This window comes from Micromys minutus (assembly GCF_963924665.1).
Source record: "Micromys minutus genome assembly, chromosome: 10".
In the NCBI taxonomy this organism is placed as follows: Eukaryota; Metazoa; Chordata; class Mammalia; order Rodentia; family Muridae; genus Micromys; species Micromys minutus.
This window is the reverse complement of record NC_137979.1, coordinates 51,856,317-51,883,523: the sequence shown is the minus strand read 5'-3', so window position 1 is coordinate 51,883,523 and position 27,207 is coordinate 51,856,317. Positions and strand designations below refer to the sequence as shown.

At 39.2% G+C, this 27,207-nt stretch overlaps 1 protein-coding gene across 1 annotated transcript in view; it reads right to left on the bottom strand.

The window, feature by feature from the left end:
* The window catches only part of TANC2 (tetratricopeptide repeat, ankyrin repeat and coiled-coil containing 2), a gene marked incomplete at both ends in the record, with an annotated part of 236,840 nt that overhangs the window by 18,416 nt on the left and 191,217 nt on the right, over positions 1–27,207 (bottom strand). The window contains 5 exons of the mRNA XM_080922462.1: positions 2,353–2,446; positions 4,406–4,591; positions 11,206–11,442; positions 11,961–12,083; positions 19,761–19,869. Of these exons, the coding sequence (XP_080778588.1) occupies positions 2,353–2,446; positions 4,406–4,591; positions 11,206–11,442; positions 11,961–12,083; positions 19,761–19,869 (749 nt within the window). The remainder of the gene's footprint in view (positions 1–2,352; positions 2,447–4,405; positions 4,592–11,205; positions 11,443–11,960; positions 12,084–19,760; positions 19,870–27,207) is intronic.

Below are 27,207 nucleotides of genomic sequence, written 5' to 3'. Positions count from 1 at the left end.
ATTGACAGAAACTTTCTTTTTGTTAGTAGTGGTTTGGCTTTGATTACAGTTAAATGACAGAGAGTGTAGAACTGTGACCACTGTATTTCCCTAGGTAAAGTTTCTGTTCTTTAGGTCAGTGTTGCAGATGAGACTTCCACCAGGTTAAAACAAAACCAAAAAAAAAAAAAAAAAAAAAAAAAAAAAAAAAAAAAACCCAAAAAACCCCCAAAACCCCAGACTCCCAAAACCCCATATCACACCTCTCTCTGTGTCTGTCTGTCTGTCTGTATGTGTGTGTCTCTCTCTCACACACACACACACACACGTAAGAAGCAAGCTCAAGTCCACTCCTCATCAGTGCTGAATTATAGTCCTTTTCACATAGTCAAGATGTCAAGACAATAGTCTTTCTGAAAAATATCTCTGAAATCAAATAATTTTGTTTTGATTGAGAGAGTTGCTACACAGCCGTGGCCAGCCTGGAACTTGCTATGTGGACCAGGTGCAATAATCTTCCTACACCCGCCCCTCTAGTCATGGGATTATAGGTGTATGCAACCATGCCTTGCCTCAAGTAATTTTAATAGATCCAGAAATTATTTTTTGTTCCAAAGTATATTTTTCATTGTTTTAATGGTAAGATTATTGCATGTAAATATCAAGTTAAATGTAATTCTGATAAGAGATTTTTATTTTTAAACTTTTGAGATGGTATATTGATAAAAGTTTATGTGCTTTTAAGTATGAAATATTTTTAATTTAGAGTATAAAGATTTGCTCTTTATATGTGTGTGTGTGTGTGTGTGTGCACGCGTGCGTGCACGTGCGCGAGATTGTGTGCATTTACCCATGCATGCCTGTTTAGAGGCCAGAGGTTGATATCTTGGGTGTTCTCCTTCATTACTTTCTACAGAGTTCGAGACAGGGCCTCTTCACGGAACCTGGAGCTTGTCGGTTAGGCTGGCCAGTCGAGAGCCCCTGGGACCTCTGTGGGTACTTTTCTGTGGACTCTGGGACTTGACTGTGCTGAACTCCAAACTCAGGTTCTTATACTTGTATGGCAGTCATTTTACTCAGTGAGTCCTGTCACCAGCCACAGTTCATACACTTTCTGAATCTAAGGGTTTCTTGGAAGTATAGCACTGGTTTGATGATCTCCATTGTGACTACTAGATCATGGCATTTCTGGCCCTGCTCCTATTCGCATGCCCTTGGTTAGAAGGCTGTATTGAAAAGATTTTGCTGACATGAGAGGTAAACCAACATGTCCATTTTGTAGTTTAGGTCACCTTCCTCTGACTCCTTTGAGGATGGGGTTCCAAGGACAACAGCTGTTTCTAGCTGCACATTTTCCTTTAATCTATCATGGGCTCTTAAGCTGCAGCTGCCTGGCATCTGCTGTCTTTGGCTTTTACAAAGGGAAAAACTGTTGAGAAGGAAATTCCTGAGCTCTGAACCATTACACATGTAAAGGAAGTCATGAAACCTATGCACATTTTAGCAGGGGAAGAAAGAGAACAATTCAACAAGTTGATATAAATGTTGGATAAATTCAAACATTTTATCTGATTTCTAACAAACTTCTCTCATTTACCAATGTATACCCTTCTTGTTTAGTGAAACATACTACACACATTTACCATCTCAGTACTAGTCTCTTTCTCTTGGCAAGTAAGAAACATGTCTGTGGTTGCTCTACTGTTCTCCATGCCCCAGTTCCAGGAAAATACATCAGAGGTTCCTATGTCTCTCCAGATGTTCTAGTCTAGTCTTGGAGAAAAGACTGCATTCATTTCCTGCATCAGCCATGAGGAAGAGCTACTGTTGGTGAAGTAAGGACCAAATGACAGGAAATGCTTTATTATCAACCCCAAGGAATTAGATTAGATCATGGTGGCACCTTTGGTTTGCATCTAGGTGGCAGCTTTAGTCACAGTGTAAAGCTTAAGAGTGCTACATAACTATAATGACATTTATCTGGGCCAGAGGTGTCATGGAAGCAGGACTTTACCAGGGAACAGCTGTAGGTGGGACATTACTCTGGGAAGAAAGGAAAAGGAAGTGGTGTAAGGGTTAGAGAAACAAAAGGAAGGCCACAATTGGTTTCTGCTTTGTTTACCATACTGTTAGGAAACATCTGAAACAGGAGTGGGAATGCTTTTAAAAAAGTGGTCATGGTGGAGAATCCAAGGGGAAAGTGGGCTGAAAGAGAAAAATTGCCTTACTTTTCACTTAGGCTGAACTGGTCTCTAATACAAAAGTGTTAGTGCTGAAGTATGTCAGACTCAAAATAACGGCATGAGAGACCCAGAAAGTCAGCGTGAATATAACACACCACTGAGAGAAGACAGCAATGTCCCAGAGAAGTACCTGTCTCTCCCCAGAGACTGTCAAAACTGTTGATCTGTGCTCGCTCCACTTCCTCTTCATCTTTTTCTGGAAGATCAAGTAGGTAGGAGACAATCTGAAACAAGAAGTCATGTCAGCTCACACTACAGGTGAGAAGCTATGCTGCTGGCACTGATCTGTGAGCACTGGAAGACAGTCCTCTCAGCACCATTAAATTTCTTATGTACAAAAAAAAAATCAGTACTGATTGCTTTACCTAAAAAAATGGAAACCATTCTGATAAAAAGCTGTCCTATCAGATAGTATACATGTACTTAACCTACATATATTTAACATACTCCATATAACATGTGATTAAAAATTACATATTATTCTTATTTAAGCCAATGATACAATCTTTTGTCTGATGCCCAATAAGGAAAGAAATGTGGAGAAAGCTGAGTCCTAGCCTTCCTTAAAGTAATTGTTTTCTTGTTTCCTCTCAGAAGTATGAGGTCTGCCTGGGAGGGAGAATGACTGCAAACCACAAACAAAAGTGACAGCTGTCTTCAGGAATCTGATTGTACTGTGAGTAAAGAGACTTTCCATAGACAATATAAATTTCAGTTTTGCTTCATATTCATTTGGTGACACCTGATGCAAGTTGAGAGGACTGCTGCTGAGCAGAGACTCATGAGAGCCGATTCTGTAAGTTTCGGAAATTTTACAAGCTCATCTCTGCTCCATCCCCAGACAGGGTTTCTTTGTGTAGTCCTGGCTGTCCTAGAACCCACTCTGAAAACCAGGCTGGCCTTAACTCAGAGATCTATCTGCCTTTGCCTCCTGAGTGCTGGGGCCAAAGATGTGCACCACCACCACACCAGTTTACAAGCTGATTGTTAAACAAAGCCAGTCACTTATTAAAACTTGAATAATAAGGAAATCATATGAGACATAGCTCACTGGTAAGAGTACTTGTCTAGAATGTGTGAGATCCTGGATTTGATCTCAATACCACAAAAACCCAAAACAAACAAAGGCCCCCAAACTCTTAAAATTTCTGAACTATTTAATGCCCTATTATTATCATCTGTGATTTTGAGGTCATTTATATTTGTTGTATCTGTATGGATGAAACACTGTCACCTCCATACTGAGTGATACAACACTGGCAGCTTCAAGTCAGCCATGCTAGGGAGTTACAAACCTCACAGTCAATGTTTGTTTAGAGCTAAACCTGAAATGTGTTTCATTTTAATCAGTACAGTTTACATACAGGTGAGAGACAATAGTAAGTCAAAAATCAGATTTGATGATAGTAAAATTAATGGGAAAAAGAGGAAATTAGATGCAACTCTACTTGTTACATCATAGTTAGGATGCAACCACAGGTTGGCTACAGATTCAGATTTGGCCAAAGCTAACAGTCAGTTAGCCATTCAATTGAGAACACTGTTTGTTACTGTGTAATCCCTCCTTAGATTAGTAGAATTTACAATAAGCATAAGCAGGTATGTATCTGCTCCCTGGTTACATCTTTTCCTTCCTTCATTGTCAGTTACTTAACATTTCACAGAGTACTACCAAGTCCATGAATCTGCCACACTTACTAATAATGTAGAAAATACCATTTGTATAGTGTTAATTATTTAGAGCATCCTTCATAGCAAGCTTAAGAGACTTCAGTAACTCTATGGATACAAACTAGTGTTCTAGGGCAGAAAGAAAACTACAATCTGGGACCAAAATCAGCCATTCTGAGGTTCTGTGGGTTGCATCCTTCCTGTCCCACGATGTCTGACCACATGTCCACAGGTCAGTAACTCTTCCGTGTCTTAGTGTGAAAGTAGAGGAAACGCTGTGAGAATCTCCAAACTCCTTTCTGACCCTCATGTTTATTCCACATACATGATTCTAGGTACCATAGTATGTGAGCACTGCTTTGTGTAATTTAATCCCCTATTCTTCACAATAGTGATTAAACACTTTGCACCAATTTGACTGGCAATTTTGTAGCATTCAAGTCTTCCCCCAACAGTTTCTTAGGTTCTGTAATACAAAATTTTGGGGAAAAATCCTATTCTTTTCTTCTTACCTCAGTGTAACCCATGCTGGCTGCAGCAATGAGGGCCTGCTGGATGGCGTGACTCTTCTTAAACACTCCTTGCTGCTGGCCAGCCATTGTCCAGTCACACTGAATCAGAAACTTGACAACCTCTAGATGACCTCGAAGAGCAGCATGAACTAAAGCACACTGTCCATTTTTATCCAAGTGATCTACCTATGGGAAGAGAATAGAGAGCTGTGAATAAGGCTGGCGGTTATGTTCTACCCCAGTCACACTGGCTGACTGCAGGTGTCTACATCACCCTTTCCCACTCTGAACTTAGAGGGTACTTTCTACTCAGCTTAGATTACAATTGATCTCCAGTGTCCTTGGTTGTCCCTCTGCAGAGGGCTTTCCTCAGAAAATGAGGTAAGAATTTGTTTTTACATTAAAAGAGAAAAAATACAATAAAACCCTCAGTTGAAGTTGAGGTACTTCCTCCTTTGATCTCAAACAATTCTTTTCAGACCAAGCCTTGAGAGACCCAAGGCTCTGCTAGCACAAAAAATATCCATAGTGATCCAAAGAAAAAACATCCTGTGTCACGAATCACTCATCGGACCACCATGTTTTGGCAGAAACTGTCTTCTCTTCCAGCAGAAGGAAAGAATGACAAGAAGCACCTGAGCTTTAGCCTAGATTAAGCTCCAAAAGCAGGTTTTTAATTTCAGTGTTGGTTCAAAGTCTAGGTTGAAAGAAAGGCTGATTAAGATTGATCTTCCAGATGGTCCTAAGATAGAAGTTTCTAGCAAAAGTGTGGTTATCTGTCTAGTATACTCAGAATATATGAACCTAAATTTTGTTTCTGATTCTCCCACTGACTTTGCTTCCACCCAGGGGCCCACACGACAAATGAAATGTTAACTGAATGAATGTTCATATGTGTAAGCAACATAAAGAATAAAAAAGTGGAAAGGTAATAAATTCTTCTCTCGACATTTCAAATAAGGTAGGGGAAATGTGACCAAGCCTGTCTTAAAAAGTACAAAATAAACAAAATCAGCACAACAAATTATGATGATGATGATGATGTATGCACATTTGTGTAGGTGTACATACCTGTGCATGCACATGTGGATGTTGGATATCTTCCTTAGTTGCTTTCTACCTGAAGCTCAGTTTTAGTTTGTCTGACTAGACAGTAGGCCATTGGGATGGCCTCCCAGCAGTGACAGAGTTATAGATATGAGTGATGGCCTACATACAGCTTTTACACAGGTGCCAGGATTTGAACTCAGATTCTCATATTTATTAAGCAAGCATTTTACTGCATAAGCTATCTCTCCACTTCACTAAAATCAACCCTGAGTGCAGTCAGGAACTGATACAATAGAAATCTATCACAACTGGCTGAGATAGGAATGATTGCCTTATTTTAGGTTTTGTTAGGGACCTGAAAAAAGAAGTTTATAAGGTTGAAAGTATGAACATTTTTAATGGAGATTAAGTATCCAGAGTGTAATCAGCCAGTAGTGTTCAGGCTGTATGCGCATGTCTAAGAACTAAAGGAACAAATGAGACTCTCACTCCCTGGAATAGACCATTTCAGAACTGGGGTAGTAATGTGAAAGATGAGGCTGGAACATTTTGTGGTGCAAAAGGGAAGTTGTACTAAGAAATATTTGAACTAATCAATTAACTAACTAGGCTAATTCTGGGAAAATTTGACTAACAAGTGAATAAGAATGGTAATGGGTTGCAGACCATAGAATAAAATAAGTATCCATAAGTCATAGTGATACAAATAAATAATGAGTTAATACTCAAGAAATATACACACAAGGTAAGGTGTAGGGCAAAGGCTCAAAGCTGCCTTTGAACTTATGGTCCTCCGGTTTCAGTTCCCTAAGTGCTGGGACTGACAAGCATACACTGCCATGACTACTTTAAAGCAGCTCTTCTTTACAATGAAATTCCTATCAATAAACTGGAAAGGACGGAAGTGGAAAAACATCTTTGAATGGTATCAGAGCCATAACCTCTCGCAGTAAAAACCAAGAATAGTTCCTAACACAAGTAAACCAAAGTGTGATGAGCAATGACAAACGCACTTGCCAGGTCTCAAATTATCTCCTTGGAAGACACTACCTTTAACCAAGTGACAGAAGTTATCACCTATAGTAAGATATGTGGACATCATGTATCTCAAGTACAGCATTTCAATTAAGAGATGCAGTATTACCTCTATGGTATCCTTAATGAACTGAAAAATAATGAGAACATACCTAAATTAAAACTTTCCACAAACCAACTGACAAGAATTCTTAAAAAAAAAAATCAAATCATAACAGACAAAGAAAACCTGAGGGAGTCTCCTGGACTAGAGGGGATTGAATGTAATATATTAAACCAAATTCAGATTATCTACTGTAATGGGAAAATGGCATTAGTGGGTCAGATGAAGAATTCCAGGATGATTTTAAGTTGATGAATCATATTATATTGATATTAATTTCTTAGTTTTGATACTGTAATCACAGTCACACACAACTGTAAGCATCAGTGAAAGCTGATAGAGGATTTATGAGAACTCTGGATGATTTCTGCGAGTCTAAATTGCCTTCAAAATAAAGGATTTCAAAAAATTAAGCAGCTATGCATGGTGGTGCATGCCTTTAATGCATAGCACCACTGGGAGGCAGAGGTAAGCAGATCTCTGAGTTTCAGCCCAGTCTATACAGCTTATTCCAAAACAGTTAGGACTATGCAAAGAGACCCTATCTCAAACAAAGCAAAACAAAACAAAACAACAACAAAACAAAGAGACAAATTGAAGGGATGTTGTCAAGCAGGCAGAATTATTGAGAAACCAGATCAACTCCATCTTGGGTTCAGACTTCATCTTAGAGAATCTGACCTAAGGTTGAGCTCCAGTTAACCACCACGCCTGCATCTAGCACTGGTCTCCAGGTCACTCCCTAACAACCACCAATCAGGAGGAAAGCAGAAGTTACAGTTGTACCTAAAGATATTCACTTATGAAAGTTTATGGTTTGGCTCCCAGCACCAGTCAATCATTTTAAAGGGCAACAAATTCCATAATAGCCCTCAATCAGATGTGTGCCAAGCTGGGAACCCCCTTGCTTGTTTGCTTGCCTCTATCAATGCTTGCTTGAAACTGGGCCAGGGGCTTCACCCCCGTCCTCCTGCGTCAGTGAGGACAGTGTGGCCCGAGATTGAGCTTGAGTAAAGACCCTTGTGTGATGGCATTGGAATCAACTCCTTGGTGGTCTTTGGAGGCTTAAGAAACAGGAAACATTATAATCTGGAAGGAGATGAGGCTGTCATGGTGGAGGAGAACAAAAACAATCTGCAGTGACAGTTGGGATGCAGATGAAATAATGGCTGTCCAGGCATTTTCAGAATAAAACTGAACAGGGTTGGTTACATAACTATTTGGTAAAGGCAAAAGAAAAACAGGTGTTGAGAGTCTTTAGCATTAGCAGATCTTAAAAGAAGCAAGGAAGAGTCATAGAGTAAAGACTTTGAGTTATTTTGGAAGGTTACTGTGAGGTACCAGTTATTGGGAATAACTGTTGAGAAAGTTGTCAGAAATGTGAATCAGAGCTTAAAGTTTCTTTTCAGGAATTAACCTAGAGTCTAGAATCACTTCAAAAAGAACCAAAATGCAGTTGTCTTTTACTTCAAAGCCTAAAATATTAATGCTGAGAGAGGATGAGGCCAAAGACGAGAAGATAGGCTCTCAGTGAAGTCATGGTAGAATAACAGAAAAGAATAATGAGAGAACAGCCAGAGAGGTGGGATAACACTGGGAGCTCATTATCAACACGGAGAGGAGGCTTAGGTGTGGGAGTATTAAGATGCGTTTTGGCTACTGGCAACAGTAATGTTGGGAAAACCTCAGTTGAGTGGTGAAAAGTTAAGAGTCCTTTCTCTCTAGCACTCTTTGTTAGGTATTCTATAGATTCAGTGAGACTACCTCTTACACCACTTTATCTTTTAGTTCACAATCTACTAATTTTTTTTTAATATATGAAGAAAATGAGACTGAAGGAGGTAATACAATGTGCTGAGGTCCTCACAGGGAGTAAGTGTGGACTCAGTTGTGGATCTAAACCAATCATGTTTAATTCTAAAGCTTATGATTTTGATAATGTAGAGGAATTTTAATCCAGCAACTGCTCTGCCAAGGGATCATATCCAAAGACTTCCTAGGTCTATGTGACCTATTGGAATGCAGACACGCCTTGCATTACAGAATGATCTAGGTAAAATACAGACGTACCCTTAACATACACACCTTTAATCCTAAACAATGTAGGTGAATTTAGCTTGTCGAAAGCAGCCATATTTGAAATGTCGACTTGAGAGGCAGACAAAGTAACAAATCAGAGGAAGATTAGACAGAATGAGTCATAGATAGGATATGCTCAACACTCACAAGAACAGACAGGAAAGAGAGGCTACTTAAGAGCAGTGAGGGAGAAAAGTGTGCCAGTTCAGAGGAGTTGAGATGAGTTTGGAGCAGTTTGGTTCAGTTCAGAGCAGAGCAGCTGAGTTTGGAGCAGTTCAGTTTGTGGAGTTCAGAGGCAATCTTTCCAAGAAGAGCAATTCAGTCAGAAGGTGAGAAAAGCCAATTTGAATCAGTCTGTTTGGAGAGGAGTTTGGGCTACCACAACAGCTAAGTTGAACCAGCCAGTCAGAATTCAGCAAGAACTAGAAAGCATAAGTTTATTCAGCAGTAAGCCTCTGGGCCAACAATTACATCGGGTGAATGAAAGTTATGTTTATATAATAACCCAATTTGTCTGTCAGTGACAGAAGCTGGATTATGAGTAGTCAGAGAGCAGTGAGGAAAAGAAATGACTCTTAGGATTGGTCTGAGGAATATGGAAGGGAAGGGAAGGAATGGGATGTAACTTTTGGTTAGCAGGTGAGAGGACTTTCTTTTGGAGGTAGGTAAGATAAGGTAGATATCTATACACCTATAGATATTTAGAAAAAGGTAATGTGAATTAAGAAAAGCAAAGGAATAACAAGTGAAATAAAGAGCAGCAGACCAGGACCAAGAGTACAGTGAGATGCAGTGCTGGAAGAGAACCAAGTGCTTCCTTGTTAGGCAGGAGCACAGGCCAGTGTAGGAAAGAACACTGTTCTGGGACAGACACTTCCTTCTTTCCTCCTCATCCTCCTTTTTCTCCTTTTGTTTTGAAGGCCTTCCTATATATCCCAGATGGACTTTAAATTTGTGATTCTCTTTCCTCAGCCTCCCAAGTCATGGAGTTACAGATGTGCATCTCACTGACTCCCCAAGATTTCCCTTTATAGCTCTGGCTGTCCTGGAACTCGCTCTGTAGACTGGGCTGGCCTAAACTCATACAGATCCACCTGCCTTTGCCTCCCCAGTGATGGGGTTTAAAGCTGTGTATATCTCCATGCCAGGCTCCACATCTTGTTTTTAACTTAATCTTACTAATATCAATCACAGAAGAGAGAACTGATAGGATTTTGAATAGAATAAACAGTGTAACCATTTGCTCTGGGAAAACAACGGAGAACAAGTAAAAAAAACATGGCATGATGCTTAGGGCAGAGATGATTCAAGGACCTATCTAGGATGTAAATCACATCAAGAGTAAGTAACATCAGGACCAGATATTCTCTTTCTAAAAACATCTATTCAAACAAAGGAGACTGATATAGGTGGGCAATCTATGAAGTAACATCTAAGACTCTGTGATTCTGCTGAGAACCCAGGTCTCATTTCCTCAAGGAGCCTCTGGAGTTTTCCTTGCTTCCTTGGCAACAATACTTAACACCTCAAAATGAGGTCGCATATATTACTTAGGTTTCCCTGTGAAACCACCAACATTCTTAATTTTCGCGGCAGAATCAAAATACCATGAAGCTACAATTATCCTTGGTGGCCTACATTTGTGAAGCTAGTGGTTTTTCTTTGACCAGTATTTTGAAATTGAATTATCCTATCAGTGACTTGGAAAATACTATAAGGAAAATATTTTGGAGGCTTGGTTAATGGCCCACTGGGTAGACTACTTGCTCTTGTAACCACAGGAGCCTGAGCTTGATCCCCAACATCCACAGGAAAGCAGGACAGGGTAGGTACCTGTCATACCAGTATTTGTGGGTAGAGACAGGAAGATCCTGGGAGCTCACTAGCCAGCTAGCCTAGCTGAAAAATGAAGCTTCTGGTTCAATGAGAGATTCCTTCTTAAGGCAATAAAGTAAGAAGAAAACACAGGTATCCAGCTCTGGTCTCTGTATTTGTGCACCTGTGTACATGTACCTATACATTCATATGCATGTATTCCCTAACACTGCATAAAAACAATAAAACATTTGGAAATGCTTTCAGAGAACTGATATGTGCAAATAAACACTTGGGGCACCCTTGGTCAGTTTGAGTGCATCTTTTCTCCAAATCTCAAGGCTCTTTCTCCATGCCTAAGGTTTCTCTTTAAACATGGAAGTCTGAGGGTGTGCAGGCAGGCACTGTTCAGTTCAGACCCCCAACTGCAGTCTCTTTGGCCCCTGCTTCTTTTCTGGATTTTTGTTAAAGTCTTCTTCTGTGTTTAGTAGATAACTCCTGAATTATTATGTAGGGATGTTTGTGGTTGCTGATAAATTTTAAAGCTGGGTCCTGATGCAGCAGGCTAACACTGGGATATGAGCTCAGTGGGTCTTCCCTTTGGTCTGCTCTGCATCAGGGTTGGGTGCACCTATATTGCTGAGGTAACAAATGAGTTAGGTAGGGCACTACATTGGGAGGAAAGAAAAAGAGAACAGTAGGAGTGGGCAGCAGTTACCTTGGCCCGTTTCTTGCATAGCAACACCACAATGCTCAGGAATCCTGCTGCTGCGGCGTACCCCAGGGGAGTCAGGCCACTCTCAGAAGAGGCATCCACATTGGCCCCAAACTCCAAAAGCAGGGCCACCATTTCTGTGTAACCAAGGTGAGACTGCACACACAGGATGGGAGCATTATTTAGAACCTCTGTCCGGTAATTAATATTGGCACCTCCCAGAATCAGCAGTCTGCTGACCTAGAGACAAACACCAGATAGAAAGATACTAGTTACATCTTTAAATGAAATCACTTGAGACTCTACAGTTTCCAGTAGCATTTTTAGGAAGGATTTTTAAAAACTCTTTTATTTATTCCCCTTTGAATAATTTGCTTTAGAAAATAATGCAAAACGCCTCTGTCTCCTTTACATATACTGTTCATTAGCTAGAGTGGGGGATCACACCATGAGTGCTGAATGTTGGCTCACTTAAGTGAACTCTTGATTGTAAAAGTTCCTCTCAAATAGAGCCTACTTGAGATCAATTTGCCCTTCAGAACCCTTAGCAGAACCTAACCCCAGGGATCAGCTAGCTATCTGACAGCCTCAGCCGATCAGAATAAAACAGCAATGTAAAATACATTAAAATCACTAAAGACCACTCACTAGGAAATAGTCTAAGGAAAGTTAGGAATCAACTAGATGGCTACTTGATGTTCTTCTAATAATATTTTCCAGTCAATTATTTAAGCTATTTTCAGTTTCTTTGTGTCTACCTTTATATTTGGAGTGTAGAGATTCCGTAAAGAGGCCAAGGCCATGGAAAGACCTTCTGTGCTGTAGGAGACCCAGAGTCCTTGGAGGATGGAGGACGATACACCAACCTTTTTACTCAAACCCTGAGAAAATACAGAGATGATCAAATAACAATTAGTACAGAGGCAATCAAATGATAGTAATAAAAAGTATAATAAATGCACACACATTTTGTGGAGAGACAAAGTCTATGTAGCTCTGGTGTCCTAGAACTTGCTATACAGACCAGGCTGAACTCAAACTCAGAGATTCACTTGTCTCTGCCTCTCAAGTGCTGGAATTAGAGATGAGTATAACCACTCCAGTGAGTTAGTTATTACTAGTATTATTTATAATCATTAATTATTAGTAGTATCATTAGTACTAAGTGAGTAGCCCCTAGATTTTGGTAGTAATGAAAGAGTACAGAGTCTCATTTTAACAATGTTCATACATTGTTGTAAATACAGCAACTATGATAGGAACAGAGACTAGTTTTATAGAAATATAGTAACTTAGAACACTTACCATATTTTGGCTTTATATCTGAATATAATTTACTTTCCCATTTTTTTCCTCCATTAGCTTTCTTCACTAAGTAACTTAAGTCACTAAAATAATGCTATGACAGAGATACTTTGATTTTTTTTATCTTCATTTCATTTTATTCCTGGACATTTGGGAAAACTATAGTTACCAGTCTCCATTGCACCTCAATGGCTCATATGACTCAACTCTGGCTAATAAAATCTGGGCCTTCGTAAAATGCCTTGTTAAGGCTTAGCTCCCAACCTTGCTATGTTCCTGCAGACTTTCTACTGTTCCTTGGAACAGCAGATTCAGAGGATCTATGGTGATTTCAATATGCTTGGCCCATGGGAAGTGGTACCTATTAGGAGGTATGGCCTTGTTGGAGGGAGTATGTCACTGTGTAGGCAGGCTTTAAGGGCTCCTAGTGCTCAAGAAGAAGAGAGGCCCTCCCTCTGCCTGCCTGTGGATGATAGGTTCTCTCTTCTGGGCTGCCTTCAGATCAAGATGTAGAACTCTTGGCTCCTCCAGCACCGAGTCTGCTTTGATGATTCCATGCTTCCTGCCATGAACTGAAACTAACTGTAAGCCAGCCCCAATTAAATGCTGTCCCTCATAAGAGCTGCCTCGTCATGGTGTCCCTTCACAGCAATGAAACCCTAACTGAGACAGAATTCAGTAGAGAATTTCTGAATCATAAGGTGTTTTCAGAACTACTACTCAGAAGGAAGCTGTACAACGATCTGCTCTAGACTGTACTATAAATGAGAAATGAATAATTCTGTCTTTAAATTGCCTGGTGGTGAGATACTCTTCCAAGCATCTTGCCTTCTGCTAAAAAATGGGTCAGCTGAATTAAAACAGAAAATCCTAAGGGCAGGAAACCAAAAACAATAAAACTTGGGAAGTTGCATGCCTGTAATCGCAGTATTCAGAAGGCAGAGGCAGGCAGATCAGAGTTTGAGGGCAGCCTGGTCGACAGAGATACAGAGACTGAGTTCCAGAATAGCCAGAGCTACACAGAGAATCCCTGTCTCAAAGGGAAAAAAAAAGGAGTTAGGTGGTCTGGGGAAGAATTATTTTTAAATGTATAATAATTTTGTTTGCTTTGCTCTTTGAAATGTAAGGTGCTCTATTCATTTGATATACTATAGAAGGAACATTTACAAAGAAATATTTGTTGTTTAAAGGCATAAGTTCATCTAACAACACCAAGTCACAGTGGCCATGCTGTTCGCATAGAATTCTTCTGGAGAAAAGGTACAAAGACAGATATGCATGCCTCAGGAGGCTGGACTGTCACAGGCCTTTCTGGCACAGGTGTCTTTTTTCTTTCTGTAGGGATGGTGTGACCACATAAACATGGAATATTTATTTTAAAGAACAGTTTGTGAATACACTGCATGAGGGTGTGGGCAGGACAATAGCTAACGTATCGCCTACAGCTGAGATAAACATGCAGACTTTAAGTTTAATTTGTAAAGATATGGTGGTTACATGCTTGTGATCCCAGCACTCAGAGGAAGATTAGACAGGAAGATTTAAGGCTACCTACGGCTACATAGTAGAAACTCTGAATAAAACAAACAAACAAACAAACAACCCAGGTTATTTATTTTTAGAATTGGTCTTCCCTTTTTTATACTTATTGTTTGTTTTCAATACTTTCTGACCACAGTTTCTATTCCACTCCTAATGCTCCCCCAAAGTTGCAGCTCTCCTCCAGATCCACTCCTAAGGAAAAAAGAGACCAGGACTCCCAGGGATATCTATTAAACATATGTAACATGATATAATATGATAGGCACAAACTTTTACATCAAGGCTGGGCGAGGCAACCCAGTAGGAAAAAAAGGGTCCCAAGAGCAGGCAAAAAGAGTCCCTCATTCCTACTGTTAGGAACCTTACAAAAACATCAGGCTAACAAACACCATGTGTAATTTTTTAAATTAAAATTTAAAATTTTTTGTTAATTTTATATGTGAGTACTATAATTCCTCATTTTCAACCCCTTTCTACTCCAACTCCTCCCATGCCCATCACTCCAAGTTTATGACTTCACACTCATGCACGCATGCACGTACACATGCACGTGTGAACACACACACACACACCCCAAACACGCTCTATGGAGACTTTGTAGGTGTGTTTAGGGCTCACCACTTGTATTGGATAATCTATTGGGAGGTTCATCCCTGAAGAAGGCTGACTCAGCAGCCACTGCTCAATTCATATCTGTAAGTGGGGCCTTGTGAAACGTTTCTTGTTTGTACTGGCATATTTACTGGTGTTGCCACTGTGTATGTTTTGTTTAGGTGACCATATTGGTAAGATTTCCCTCTCATGTCTAGAAGACACTATCGAGCAGCAGGCATCCTGGTACTCTGACTCTTATACTCTTCCCATCACATTTTCTGCAATGTATTTGTTTTTGTTTTTATGTTTGTTTTTTGAGACAGTTTCTCCGTGTAGTCCTGGTTATCCTGGAACTCACTCTGTAGAGCAGTCTAGCCTCAAACTCAGAAATCCATCAGCCTCTGCATCTGCTAAGTGCTGAGATTAAAGGTATGTGCCACCAACTGACAGGTGTCTGTAATGTCTTATAAGTGAAAAAAAAAATTTGGGACAGGGTCTCATTCATGTTTTCCTAGCAGGATTAACTTCTGATCCCCCTGTCTTTAACACTTAACAGGCACACAGTCTCCATATTTGGTTTCTGATGTGTTGCAATGAACCCAGGGCTTTGTGCATGCTAGGCAAGCACTCTATTGGTTATAGCCCTAACATTAACTTAAAAAAGTGACTGTGATGACATGACTTTGTCAAAGTGGCTGCCTGTGTTTAAGTAGTCTCAATATGAACACACACCTGGACAAAATGAGGGGCAAGGATGCTGATCATGACTATCCAGCCTCTTGTATCATTCTATCCTAGTTACAGATGATGGACTAGAGAGGGTCAACCATAGAGCTAGGTCAAATCCTGGCAAAGTAGACCAGTGGGATCTCAGCAACACAATACCTCAGGGAGGGGGAAACAGAATCTAGTTTAAAGCCCAAAAACTACAAGAGAATTACTGTTCCTTTCAATCTCTTCTATTATTTAAAAGTGGCTACTTAATTTCCAAATCACCCATACTGTTTATGGCCTTGTGCAGCTCTGTTCTGAATCTTTCCATTAGAGTTGTCATCTGTTTTCCAAGAACTGGTTACACTGAAAGGATAGAGGGCAGAGGAGAGTTTCTAATCACTACTATTTTAGAACTTCTAATTTGTGCTAATAACAGGAATGTCAATTTGCAACTTTCTTATTTGGCTAATTAGTTAATATGAAAATACACATAAAAATCCTGAAGCAAGTTTATCACCAAGTTATGATTTCTTATTTTGACATGAGATCAACTATTTATAGAGTTCTTTTTGAAAGAATTCCAAAAGCTACTCATTCAGGCTTAGAGTTAGGTTGTAAGGTTCATCTTCAAAGAAGAGCCTAGAAAGCCAGGAACTAAAGTTCCAACTCCCCATCTGGGTCTCAGCCTCTTGATTTAGAGTATGTATTAATTTCACTAAGACTGTTGAAGAATGATAAAGTACATGAACAACTTAGAAAAATCATCAGAAAGTATTAATATCAATTGAAACTATCAGCAGTAAAGCCCTAACCTATATCCCATCTCATAAACTGTAGGTGAGGAAAAAAAAAAAAAGAAAGGGAATCTAAAATTTACTCAGGATTTAATATGTGTCAAGTTTTGTATTTAGGACATTTTCATGCATTAGATCCTTCAGCTTAATCTTCTCCTCAAAACGGCCCCTGCGAGATAGAACTTAATACTATTTACAGAGGAAACAACCTAAAGATTATTAAGTGAATTGTTCAAAGTCATGAAGCTACTGGAGTGCAATTAAAAGACAGCTTTTAATTTTTTAAAAATTAAAAAAACCCTAAGGTTCATGTTCTGTCTATTATAATCAAGATTACTACTAAAACGTTCACAATACCTGAATCAGGCATTTACTTCTGAATTCTCAGCTGAAAAAGTAGCAACTACAAAGACAAGGCAGTTGATTTCTTTCTCCTTCCTTTACTCTAATTCCAAACCATTCTATAGTTGGCTCTCTGTTTCATCTTAGACAACACCATCTACTCCTATGGCTTTATTTATTCTTATTATCCCAACTGGGCATTATTTGCTCTTTTCCAATTGAAATCTAAAGTAAAGAGGAGTTAAAATTTCATGCTTAGTGGTTTAAATTATTTTAGTGACTTACAAGTAAGGCTGGTGGATCATTTAACCTTGATTAGAGCTAGAGGGAAAAGAGATGGACTGGCTGGGCACGGTGACAGCCAGGTGATGTTCCAGCACTTTAGAGGAAGAAGCAGGAAGATCACTCTAAGTCTGAAGGTAGTCTGGTCTCCCTAGGGAGTTCCAGGACAGAGAGGGCTACAGAGTGAAACCCCTGTCTCAAACAAAAACAACCATAAAACAAAAACAAAAACAAAAGAAAAAGAAGAATGGGAAAGAGAACAGGCAAGACCAGATGCTAGTGGGAGGATCAAAGAGCAGCACTGGAGTACACACAAGAAGGAAGAGAAAACACAGTAGAGTCAGACCTGGAATACCAGCTCTACTTGTACTATAGACTTTTGATTTATCCTGGTTGGTGGAGTTGGGTTCTTTCTCTTCTAAGATATGAGGATAGTTTCAGCCAAAACTTAACAAAGATGACAGGTAAATGTGATTTTTTACCAGCCAGGATATTGCCAAAAATATGTCAATGATTTAGTCTTTTTGAATACATCAAGAAAGAGCAAGAAAGCAAGAGCAGTCTCTTCTTGTGCCACATGTTGGCCCAAGGACTTTTCTTCTATTTACAAGTCTTCGTCCTAGCTAATATGTCTGTTCTAATGCTGTATGACTGACTAACCAAAGGGTCATTTTACAGGGAAGAATTTGGGAGAAACTGCAAAGATACTCAAAATCTCCCCAATGACTAGACTCAATCTGATGAAACAGCCTGAATTATAAACTGGATTAGAGCAGCTCTGGACACAATTTCCAAAATCTTGCTTTTTTCTAGTTTAAAAAAATAAAGTTGAGTACAGTTTTGTTTACTTATAACCCCACAATTTTGGAGGCAGAGGATGAATGATAAGGAATTCAAGGTTATCCTTCATTGCAAAGAATTTTTGAGGCAGGTCTGGGTTACAGAAAACTGTCTCAAAAGGGGAAAAAAAACCCCAAACAAACCTAAATGACAACTGTAAGGATATAAGAGCATTCTAGGTGACCCTAAGTCATTAGGAAATACAAATCAAAACCACAATGAGGCCAGGAATAATGGCACAGTCTGCAATTCCAGCTTGTGGGAGGTGAAAGCAGGAAGATCAGAAGTTCAAGGACAGCCTAGTCAACTACATAGTGAATTTCAAATTAGTCTGGCCCACATAAGACTTAAAACCAAACCAAACCTTACATCACACCACACAATAAAATACTATTTTGCATTCACTTTTAGGTGAAACAAAAGACAAATGACTTTTTTTTTTTTTTGGTTTTGGGGATAATGTATACCACTGAGCACTGTTTCCAGACTGTGTAAGGAAACTAGAATTCTCCCACACTGCAGGTACTACTGGTGGGACTGTAAAATGGTATAGACACTTTTGAAAACAGATTGACAATTTTTCAAAATGTTAAGCCTAGTTACTATATGACCCAGAAATCCTATCAATTCTTGTTTTTATTTTTTGAGATGTGGTCTATGTTGCTGAGCCTGGCCCAAATTTGTACCTTATACCATTGTGCTCAGTACCATTATACCTCTAGGTGCACACAAACACACACACACACACACACACACACACACACACTCACACTCCTAACCCTGGTGAATTTCATCTGGTACATAAAGTTATCAAAACAAGAGAATGTAGAAGGCCAGAATCATAGGTTTTTAGCCTTTTCTTATTTTAAAGGACATTGAGAAAAGGTCTCAAACAAGTAAGGGATAATTTGGACTGCTGAGGAGAAGTTCTGGGTGGAACTGGATATAGTCATGTCTACGTTTGACTCTGCATGAGCCTCAGCTGATAGGAACCTAGGGCTTCAGTCTGGGAGAAGCTAAAGCCTCTCAACAGCCTCTGCACCGAAAGGATCCCGTCAGGGCAGCACCGGGAACACCAGCGTCTAGTCCTCGTTCTTTAGCTTGCAGACATGTCATCACTCTGCTGCACACCAGTGTTTACAGCCGAGTCACAGAGAGCCACTCTTATCTCAGACAGCCACACTGTCTGCAACAACACAAGATGGAACTGTGCTCATCAAAGAAGTATGCAGCTTAAATATAGGCTCTTATGTGCTGAAGTCACATTAGGTTAAATAAAACTTCATATTCTTTCTCCAGTACTGTGTTGTTTATTTTACGCTGTAAAAAGGCAAGCATCACTTTCATCTTTGCATCTTATTCCATGCAGATTGAATGTTAGAAGACTGATAGTTATTTCCCAATGAGCCCGATAACAACTACCTTAGTGTTTATGGATGTGGTGGACACTTACTTGAACCTGGATGCTTGTCTGCTGTATTCGTGGTATTCTACTCATAGAAAGCAAAGTAACTGAGTAAGGTCATTTTTGATATAATGAATTGTTAGACAAGACAGTTATTCAAATAAAGGACTTGTCACAGTGAGTTTCACTTCTGTTCATATGATGTTCTCTGGCTGTGTGCTTTTATACTGGGAAGAATTTCTGAGGTTCTTAGAGTACTGTTTAAGATGCTTGATTTTTCAATTCAAAGTCAAGGAAGAACTCTGAGGGACCCACAGGGGTTTAGAACTATCAGATTTTTCTTCTTGTGAGGCAGAGTCTTGCTATGTGACCCCAGCTGACTCTAAAGTCTTGGAAGTACTCAGCCTCAGCCTCCCTTGCTGGTTACATGTGTGCCACTATTTCTGCCCGAGACTTATTTCTGCAGTGCTGGATACTGAGTCTAGGGCCTTCTGCATGCTAGGCAAGCACTTCTGAGCTATACTATGATCCCACAGGACTAGAGCATCAAACACAGTGATAAACTGTAACAGTCATAGTGAGGAATAGTGAACTGTGGGCTTAAAATAAGGAGAACAATTTCCTTCTATGCTTTCATGTAGACTATACATTTCTTGGATTATAATATATATATATGTAAAATTTCTAATATGTATGTATATATTGTTATTATATATATATATTAGACATATGTAGATTACCTTAAAGATGTGTGCTTTGAGGATGTGATGTCCTAGTTCAATAGTCTGCTGTCGGTTTAGTTTTCCCTCTTGGCGGGAGAACCAGAAGGCAAGTAATGTGTGGCCACTCCTGCAAAGAAAGAGAGTCATCTTAAAAAACTTAATGCCTCAGTTTTGCCTTGACTATTCAGGTCCAGCCATATCTCCAACCAAACTAGATACCATTGAGTTAGTACCTTGGGGAAGGACATTTGCTACTAGGCAAGAAACATGTCTGGGCATTACAGAAGCTATTCCAGTCGGCTTATTCCCAGTCCCTGTGCAGATAACACTGATCCATTTTCATTTTTATTGTCTGTCACTGTCAGCAGCCCTCATCAGTGCCCCCCAGACTTGGTGCTCGTTTCTTTTGTGTCCTCACTGAGCCAGTGCAGCAGTCCTCACAGCGGACACTGTCTATAGCTCATATATTTTGCTCCATGTATACTTCTCTGCCTGCAGCCTCAGTTTTAGAGGTTGTTTATTAGATTTCTCCATTTGGAGTGTCCCTTGGTACCTAAACTCATCACGTTGCAAAATGAATTGATGGCCAGCCAATACAGTGGAATACTTTCTTTTTGATGCCACCAGTAGACGTGTAGAATCTCCAGTATAGTGTTTACCACACTGTTACAAGCTTTCTCTTCCAGTAGACTGAGTTTCCTGAGAGCATCCACTCTCCCGTAATGCTCTGATAGCAAACTTCTAATTTGTTTATGAAAGAGAAAGGCCTCCTCCCAACTCCTTGGATGTCATATCTGCCCATGATGTCCAGAACTGCCTCCTTGGCTCAAATTGTGATCTGAGGACAAGGCCAAAAGCAGGGCTAGGCTAAAAAGGACTGAAAAAACTGAGCCTGAGCCCTGACTGTGTAGCATCTAAACTGCTCTAATTTTCGGTTACTTTAAATAAAACAATTATGTTTTACTGTTTAATGCTTTTATACCGGAATCTTGTGTTCTGTCCTGGCCCCAAAGTATCCCAATGCTAATCTTTAAGTGTTAATCTCCACCTTCCAACACACAGAATTATGTGATGCTAAAAAGCAAACCTAGGGCTACACACTGCCACTGAGCTACATTCCTAGTCCAACGATTTCCTTTGTTCCTTTCCCCTTTTCTTTCTTTCTATTGATATAAGGCCTTATGTCGCCTAAGCCTCAAAACCCATTTTTAATTTCTAAATGTATATACACATACATACATACAGGCCAGAGAACATGTAGAAGTCACTTTTCTCTTGCCATGAAGATCTTGGTGATCAGACTCAGGTCATCCATCAGGTTTGGCAACAAACACCTTTACCCTGTGGCCATTTCACCTGTTCAACATTAAACTTCGGATCCTGCCTCTGCCTTCTGAGTCCTGCATAGAGCTGTGTACTATCACACCTGGTTTCTGAGATGTAGGAGATCAATCCCAAAATTTCCTACAAACTAGGCAAATACTTTACAACTGAGTTATATCCCCAGCAATGTATTCTTTTACGTGTCAACATGTTTGTGTTGTATAAGTAAATCATGTATGTATTTCTATTAACATTATTGATAGAAAAATCTAGATCACCTATATTCTCCATAATACCCAATGCATCTCACTTCATATAAAAATGTTCATGATACTTTTAAGACAAAAAATTGGACATTAGAGTCTCAGCAGTGAAGGTATCTACCACCATGCCTGATGAGTTGAGTTTCATCCCTAGAATCTACTTGGTCAAGCAAACGAAAACAAAGCAAGTTAGGAGGGAGTACACTAGGTTATCTTCCCCCATCTCTCCTTTTGAACCAGGAGACTATGAGGTGGGTCAGCTTTCATATTACAGATATAAACTATCCCAGAATCTTCATTTCAGTAAGATTTTGAAAGAAATCACAAATGTCTCTTCACAGAGTTTCTAAACTACAGATGCTAGGTTACCTTGCTTAGCCACATAAGGTTAATCACATGTGAAAGAAATTATTTAGCTGGAAGAATTCCCTTAATTTGTGTGGAATCATCACTATCATCTTGAGGTCTGAGCACAGGGTTTTCACATTCCACCATCTGAAAATGTCCACTGAACTCTCACAGAAAGGAAACTGAAAGCCCTTTTGTTAGTCTGGTGTGGCAGAGCTATGGAAGTTAGATGTACCAGAGGCAGAGACCTCAAAATCCCAGCCAGCTGGTAACAGCAGAGTTACTGGAGCTTTCCTGGTGTATTATTATTTTTTTAAGTGACTTATCCACGACTGTGTAATTGTAACGATAGCTCCTGGACAAAGGCCTCTAATCTACTTAGGCTTTAAGAGTCATGAATGAGAATCCATGTCTGCTGGGATTATAAAGGTAACAAAAAAAAAATCCTGTGTTGACAGTTGTAGGTTGATGTCAAGGTGATACATGGTTGGACAGTAGAGAGTGGGACAGAGGAAAAAAGCTGAAAAAAAAGAAGAGGAGGAGAGAGGTGGAGATTCTGGAGGAAGCAAGATGAAAGTAGATGTAAATGTTTCTCTCATCACATCTCTAGATTGATAAGGTTGTTATGATTATTTATAAGGGGTTCTATGGGTCTATTTATCTCATTTAGATGGCAGTTTATATCTTTGTCCATGGGTTGTAAGCTTATTATGTAGAGGGTTTGTGGATTGAAAAAAAAATTTTTAACGACTTTATTTTGCAAAACAAAGATAAATGTACAGATTTTAAACATTTTTTGCTTAAAATTATACATTTTTGTCAGTACTGTTTTTTCAGACATTAAAATAAATTTTACATAAAACCATGTGAATATATTTTTTAGTCAGTACTTGATTTTTTTCAAGGGCTTGACAGTATGCATTGAAAACCTACTAGTTACAATAAGCGTAAAGTACATGTAAAACAAAACGCAACATGGAAATAGTCAAAGTCTTCTTGTTTTGTGAATATATGTATATTTTTTGTTTTCTTTATTTCTTGGACTTCATACAGTCTGTGAGTTGTTTCTGAGGCAGTGCGAGCCTCTGGGGTTAGCATCCCACTATCAGTGACTGCATATTATGTCTGTTCTTTTGTGACTGTGTTATCTCACTCAGGATGATCTTCTCTAGATGCAGCCATTTTCTTAAGAATTTGGTTAAGTCATTGTTTCTGGTGGCTGAGTAGTACTCCATTGTGTAAATGTACCACAATTTTTGTATCCATTCGTCTTCTGAAGGACATCTGGGATCCTTCCAGCTTCTGGCTATTATAAATAGAGCCGCTATGAACATTGTGGTGCATATATCTTTGTTGTGTATTAAAGTGTCTCTGGGGTATATGCCCAGAAGTGGAATAGCTGGGTCTTCAGGTAGTACTATATCCAATTTTCTGAGGTATCGCCAGAGTGGATTGAAAATTTAACATATCAACCTGTTTGAGAAGTTAATGTTTGTGGAGTCATGTTTATACTGGGTGGTGGAGGAAAGTGAGTGAAAATAACATGCAGGGGTGGTAGAGTGAACAACACTTGAGTACTTAGAGACAGCATGGAGCCACTAAGTTAGAGATACCCTGCAGTGCCATGTGGCCCCACGGGTGCTAGCTCTAGCGCGGGATAAAAGGTTTCCACTATTTAATATTTACCACAACACACCGTGAATGAGATTTTCAGTTAAGACACAGAATTGGCTTTATCCTAGAGATTTCTTTTATTTATACTATAGTACTTAAATTTCTCCAGTGTGCATCTGCACCTAGAGATGACAGTGTTTGTTACTGCCATTGACTGGGCACTGAGTATATGAATAGCACATAAGACAGGTGAAGTGAGGGTGACATTATGATTCATTTCTTTTTGAATAGAGACATACCAGATTTTTATTTAAAAAAAAAAAAGACCTTGCTGGTCCTGTGCCTGTAATTCTACCAAGCATTCAAGAGGCTGAGGCAGTAGGATTACAAATTTAAGATGGCTTCTAGTTCTCTAACATCACTGGTAGCTTTTTTGTTGTGAAGTAATCTAATTTTTCTCTTAACCTATATGTTTATTACTCTTAGTTTTCCCTTCCAGCATCAGGTCTTATTTGGGGTCTTATTAAAGCTATCTCCTTGGGAGCTATGCCTACACTGGGCTTCCATAGTGAAATTAACAAAAAATTTAAAATTTACTTTTAAAGTAAAAACAAGCTGGGTGGTGGTGGCTCATGCTTTTAGTCCTGAAACATGGGAGGCAGAGACAGGAAGATCTCTGAGTTTGAGACCAGCCTGGTTTAAAGAGAGGGTTCCAGGACAGCCTGGGCTACACAGGAAAGCTCTGTCTCTAATAAATAAATAAATAAATGAAAAAAAAACCTAAACATCAACACACCTCAAAACCAAACCAAACCAAACCAAACCAAACCAAACCAAACCAAACCACCCAAGAAGAAGCTCTACAACAACAACAAAAACCCAACTATCTCTTGATAACTGTGACAATGTGCAGGTACTTTCCCCATTTCTTCCAGTGATGTAATGTCTTTGCCTTCTTTTCCTCCTAGGTAGCTCTTGTCTCCTGGTTTCAACTTTTACCTCAATGTACATGACTCCCACAGAGACATCTCAAACATGGAAGATTTATTTTTGCTTCTCTAGCTGCCTGCTGGCTCTCTTTACCTCTATCACTGTCAAGTAAAAGTCATCTGTTGAAGCTGGAGTTTTTCCTTTAAAACAAAGACTTTAAGACTAATTTTTCGCCAAACATGGCTAGACAGGCATAAAACCAAGTACCACCGACTTAACTTTTTCACCTACGTGTTAAGAGAACCATGGTTTCTACTCTGTATTTCAATGTCTACTCCTTGGCCCATTCCAACAATATATTTAAAAAGTTCATCAAAATACTGCTAAAAATATTCTTCAATGACTTGTATTTCCTTCAGTATTCCCTTTAAACACTCTGCTCCAATTAGCTTCAATTGTCAACTAGATTATCCTAGAGTCACTTGAGAGCAGGCCCTCAATTTAGAAACTGGCTAGATCATACTGGCCTGTATGTCTGGGTTGTGGTAGTGTTTGTCTTGATCATTGCTTCTCTAGCTGCATTCTGGCTCTCTCTACCTTCATTACTGTCAAATGGGAAGTCATCTTCTGAAGTTGTCTTGATGCAGGAGGGACTTGGGCAAGTGGCTTGAACTGTATAAGAAAAGCTTGCTGAGTATAAGGCAGCATTTAAGCCTCCCAGCAAGCAGCACTCTTCCAAGGTTCCTGTTGTACATCCTTAGATGTGTGTTCCTTGGTCAGATAGAATATTGTGTAGAACAGCAAGCAGGCTTGCTTTCAAGTTCCTTCTCGGAGTTCCCTCCACAATGGACTAACCTGGAAGCTGAAATAAATTCTTTCTTCCCTTAAGATGTGTATTTCTCACAGAAGCAGAATGAAACTCAAATCCTCAGCATGTTATTCAAAGAATATTCAAAGCCTGTTCTCAATTCAGGCTTTCTACTAATCTCTATTGGGAATTGAAACCATGAAAATAAAACTACTCCTAAGCAATTAAGCAGTAATACTTTAGACTTGTATTATAGTTTTCAAAATAACAATTTTTTAGAGTATCATAAGAACATTATACTTGCTTAGGAGTAATGTTACTTCTCTCATTCAGTAGAAAATGACAAAAACTCCTACCAGTATAAAAGACAAGATATCTTTTTATAGTATCTTCTTCTTCTTCTTCTTTTTTTTTTTTATTTTTTTATTTTGAGGGGGTTCTCTATGTAGCCCTTGCTGTCCTGGGACTTGATCTGTAGACTAAGGTGACTTTGAATTCACAGAGATCCATGTTTCTGCCTTCCAAGAACACTTAATTATTAATATCATTAAAGATATTAACATCATTAAAACCATTAATCATTTATGTTGACAAATTTAGATGTACTTATCTTTATTTATATGTATGCATGTGAGCCTACATGAGTTTGTGTACTGTGTGGCCCACAGAGATCAGATGGTGTCAGAGTCCCTGGGGCTAGAGTTATGTCATGAATTTCTCAATATGGATGCTGACAACCAAACCTGGGCTTTCTTTAAGAGCAGTAAGCACTCTTAACTGATAAGCCATCTCTCCAGCCCAATGTCAACAATTTTAAATTAGTATTTTGGGAAACAGTGAACTAAGAAATAAAGCAGAGCAAACTCTGTTAATTGTGATTTTAGTTATGACCAAACACCAAGTATACTTTCTCTCTAATTGAAAATTATGGCAATCAAGATCTACTTTAATATAGGTTCAAAAGTGGTTTGAAGACTACAGGTCAGGGCGGGGCGGTGATCTCCAACTTGTGATTTTCCACTCTCAGCACCTGTTATATTTGATTTTAGATAGTTTAGGAGAGAAGCAATCACAGGTCAGAGTTGAAAACTGTCCCTCCCATACCACCCATACTCTCTTTTCTTTTTTCCTGGATATACACACTTTAACTGGATAGTGGGAGAGGCAGGTCATTTTCTGTTCCCACTTGCAGGTATCAGGAGCCCCCGATGCATATTACTGAAGACAAAACAAACTCACCCTTGTAACTCTTGAGTAACAAGGAGCTACTGTTATTTGATGACTTGGTTTCCTATGCCTAAGAGTTCAAAGAAAAACCCTTTATAAAGAAAAAAAATCAGTCTGCTTCACCCTATTTAACTGTTTAATACATTATAACAATGGCACTGTATTTGTTTTTCTAATAGATTCTCACTTAGCACTCCAGGGAGATACCTAATCTTATAGTTTTCATTTGTAGAACTGAAATATACTAGCAGTGAATCTAAATGTTTTAGGCACGGGTTTAGCTCATCATTGCAATATTGGTCAGTTATGTGTAGGTGTATTAGTTTTCTTAGCTTTTACTATGACAAACTCAACAAGCAAAACTTTAAATGTATCAGAGAAACAGAACTTGGATGCTTTGATATCTGTGTGATCTGACAAAATGCTATAGTTATAGTCACCTGGGGATGTACCTAATTTAATATGGGTTGGAACAGTATGGAGTGTTGTGGAATGCTTTTATATTATAGAGGCAAATGTGGGTAATTACTTAGGGACCTACTGAGGTAAAACTGCAAAGCTGGTTATCACCTACAATTTTTTTGTTAATCTTTTATTTTGTCTTTGTATCAGATTATACTGGTTTCATAAAAAGAGTTTGGAAGCCTCTCTTCCCTTTCTATTAAAATAATTTATTTTAGGTGTATAGGTGTGTCACATCTGCATGAGTATCTGTTCACCACATGCACATCTGATCTCCAAGGAGGCCAGAAGAGGCCACTGAATCCTCTGGGACTGCAATAATAGTTATGAGATACCATGTATGTTCTGTGAATTAAAACCTAGTTCTCTGCAAGAACAACATATGCTTTTAACTGCTGAGCCATCTCTCCAACCCTTCATTTTCTTTGATATAGAGTACTTTGAGTAGTACTGCTGTTAGCTAGAGTTAAATCTATATAAGAGATGGGGA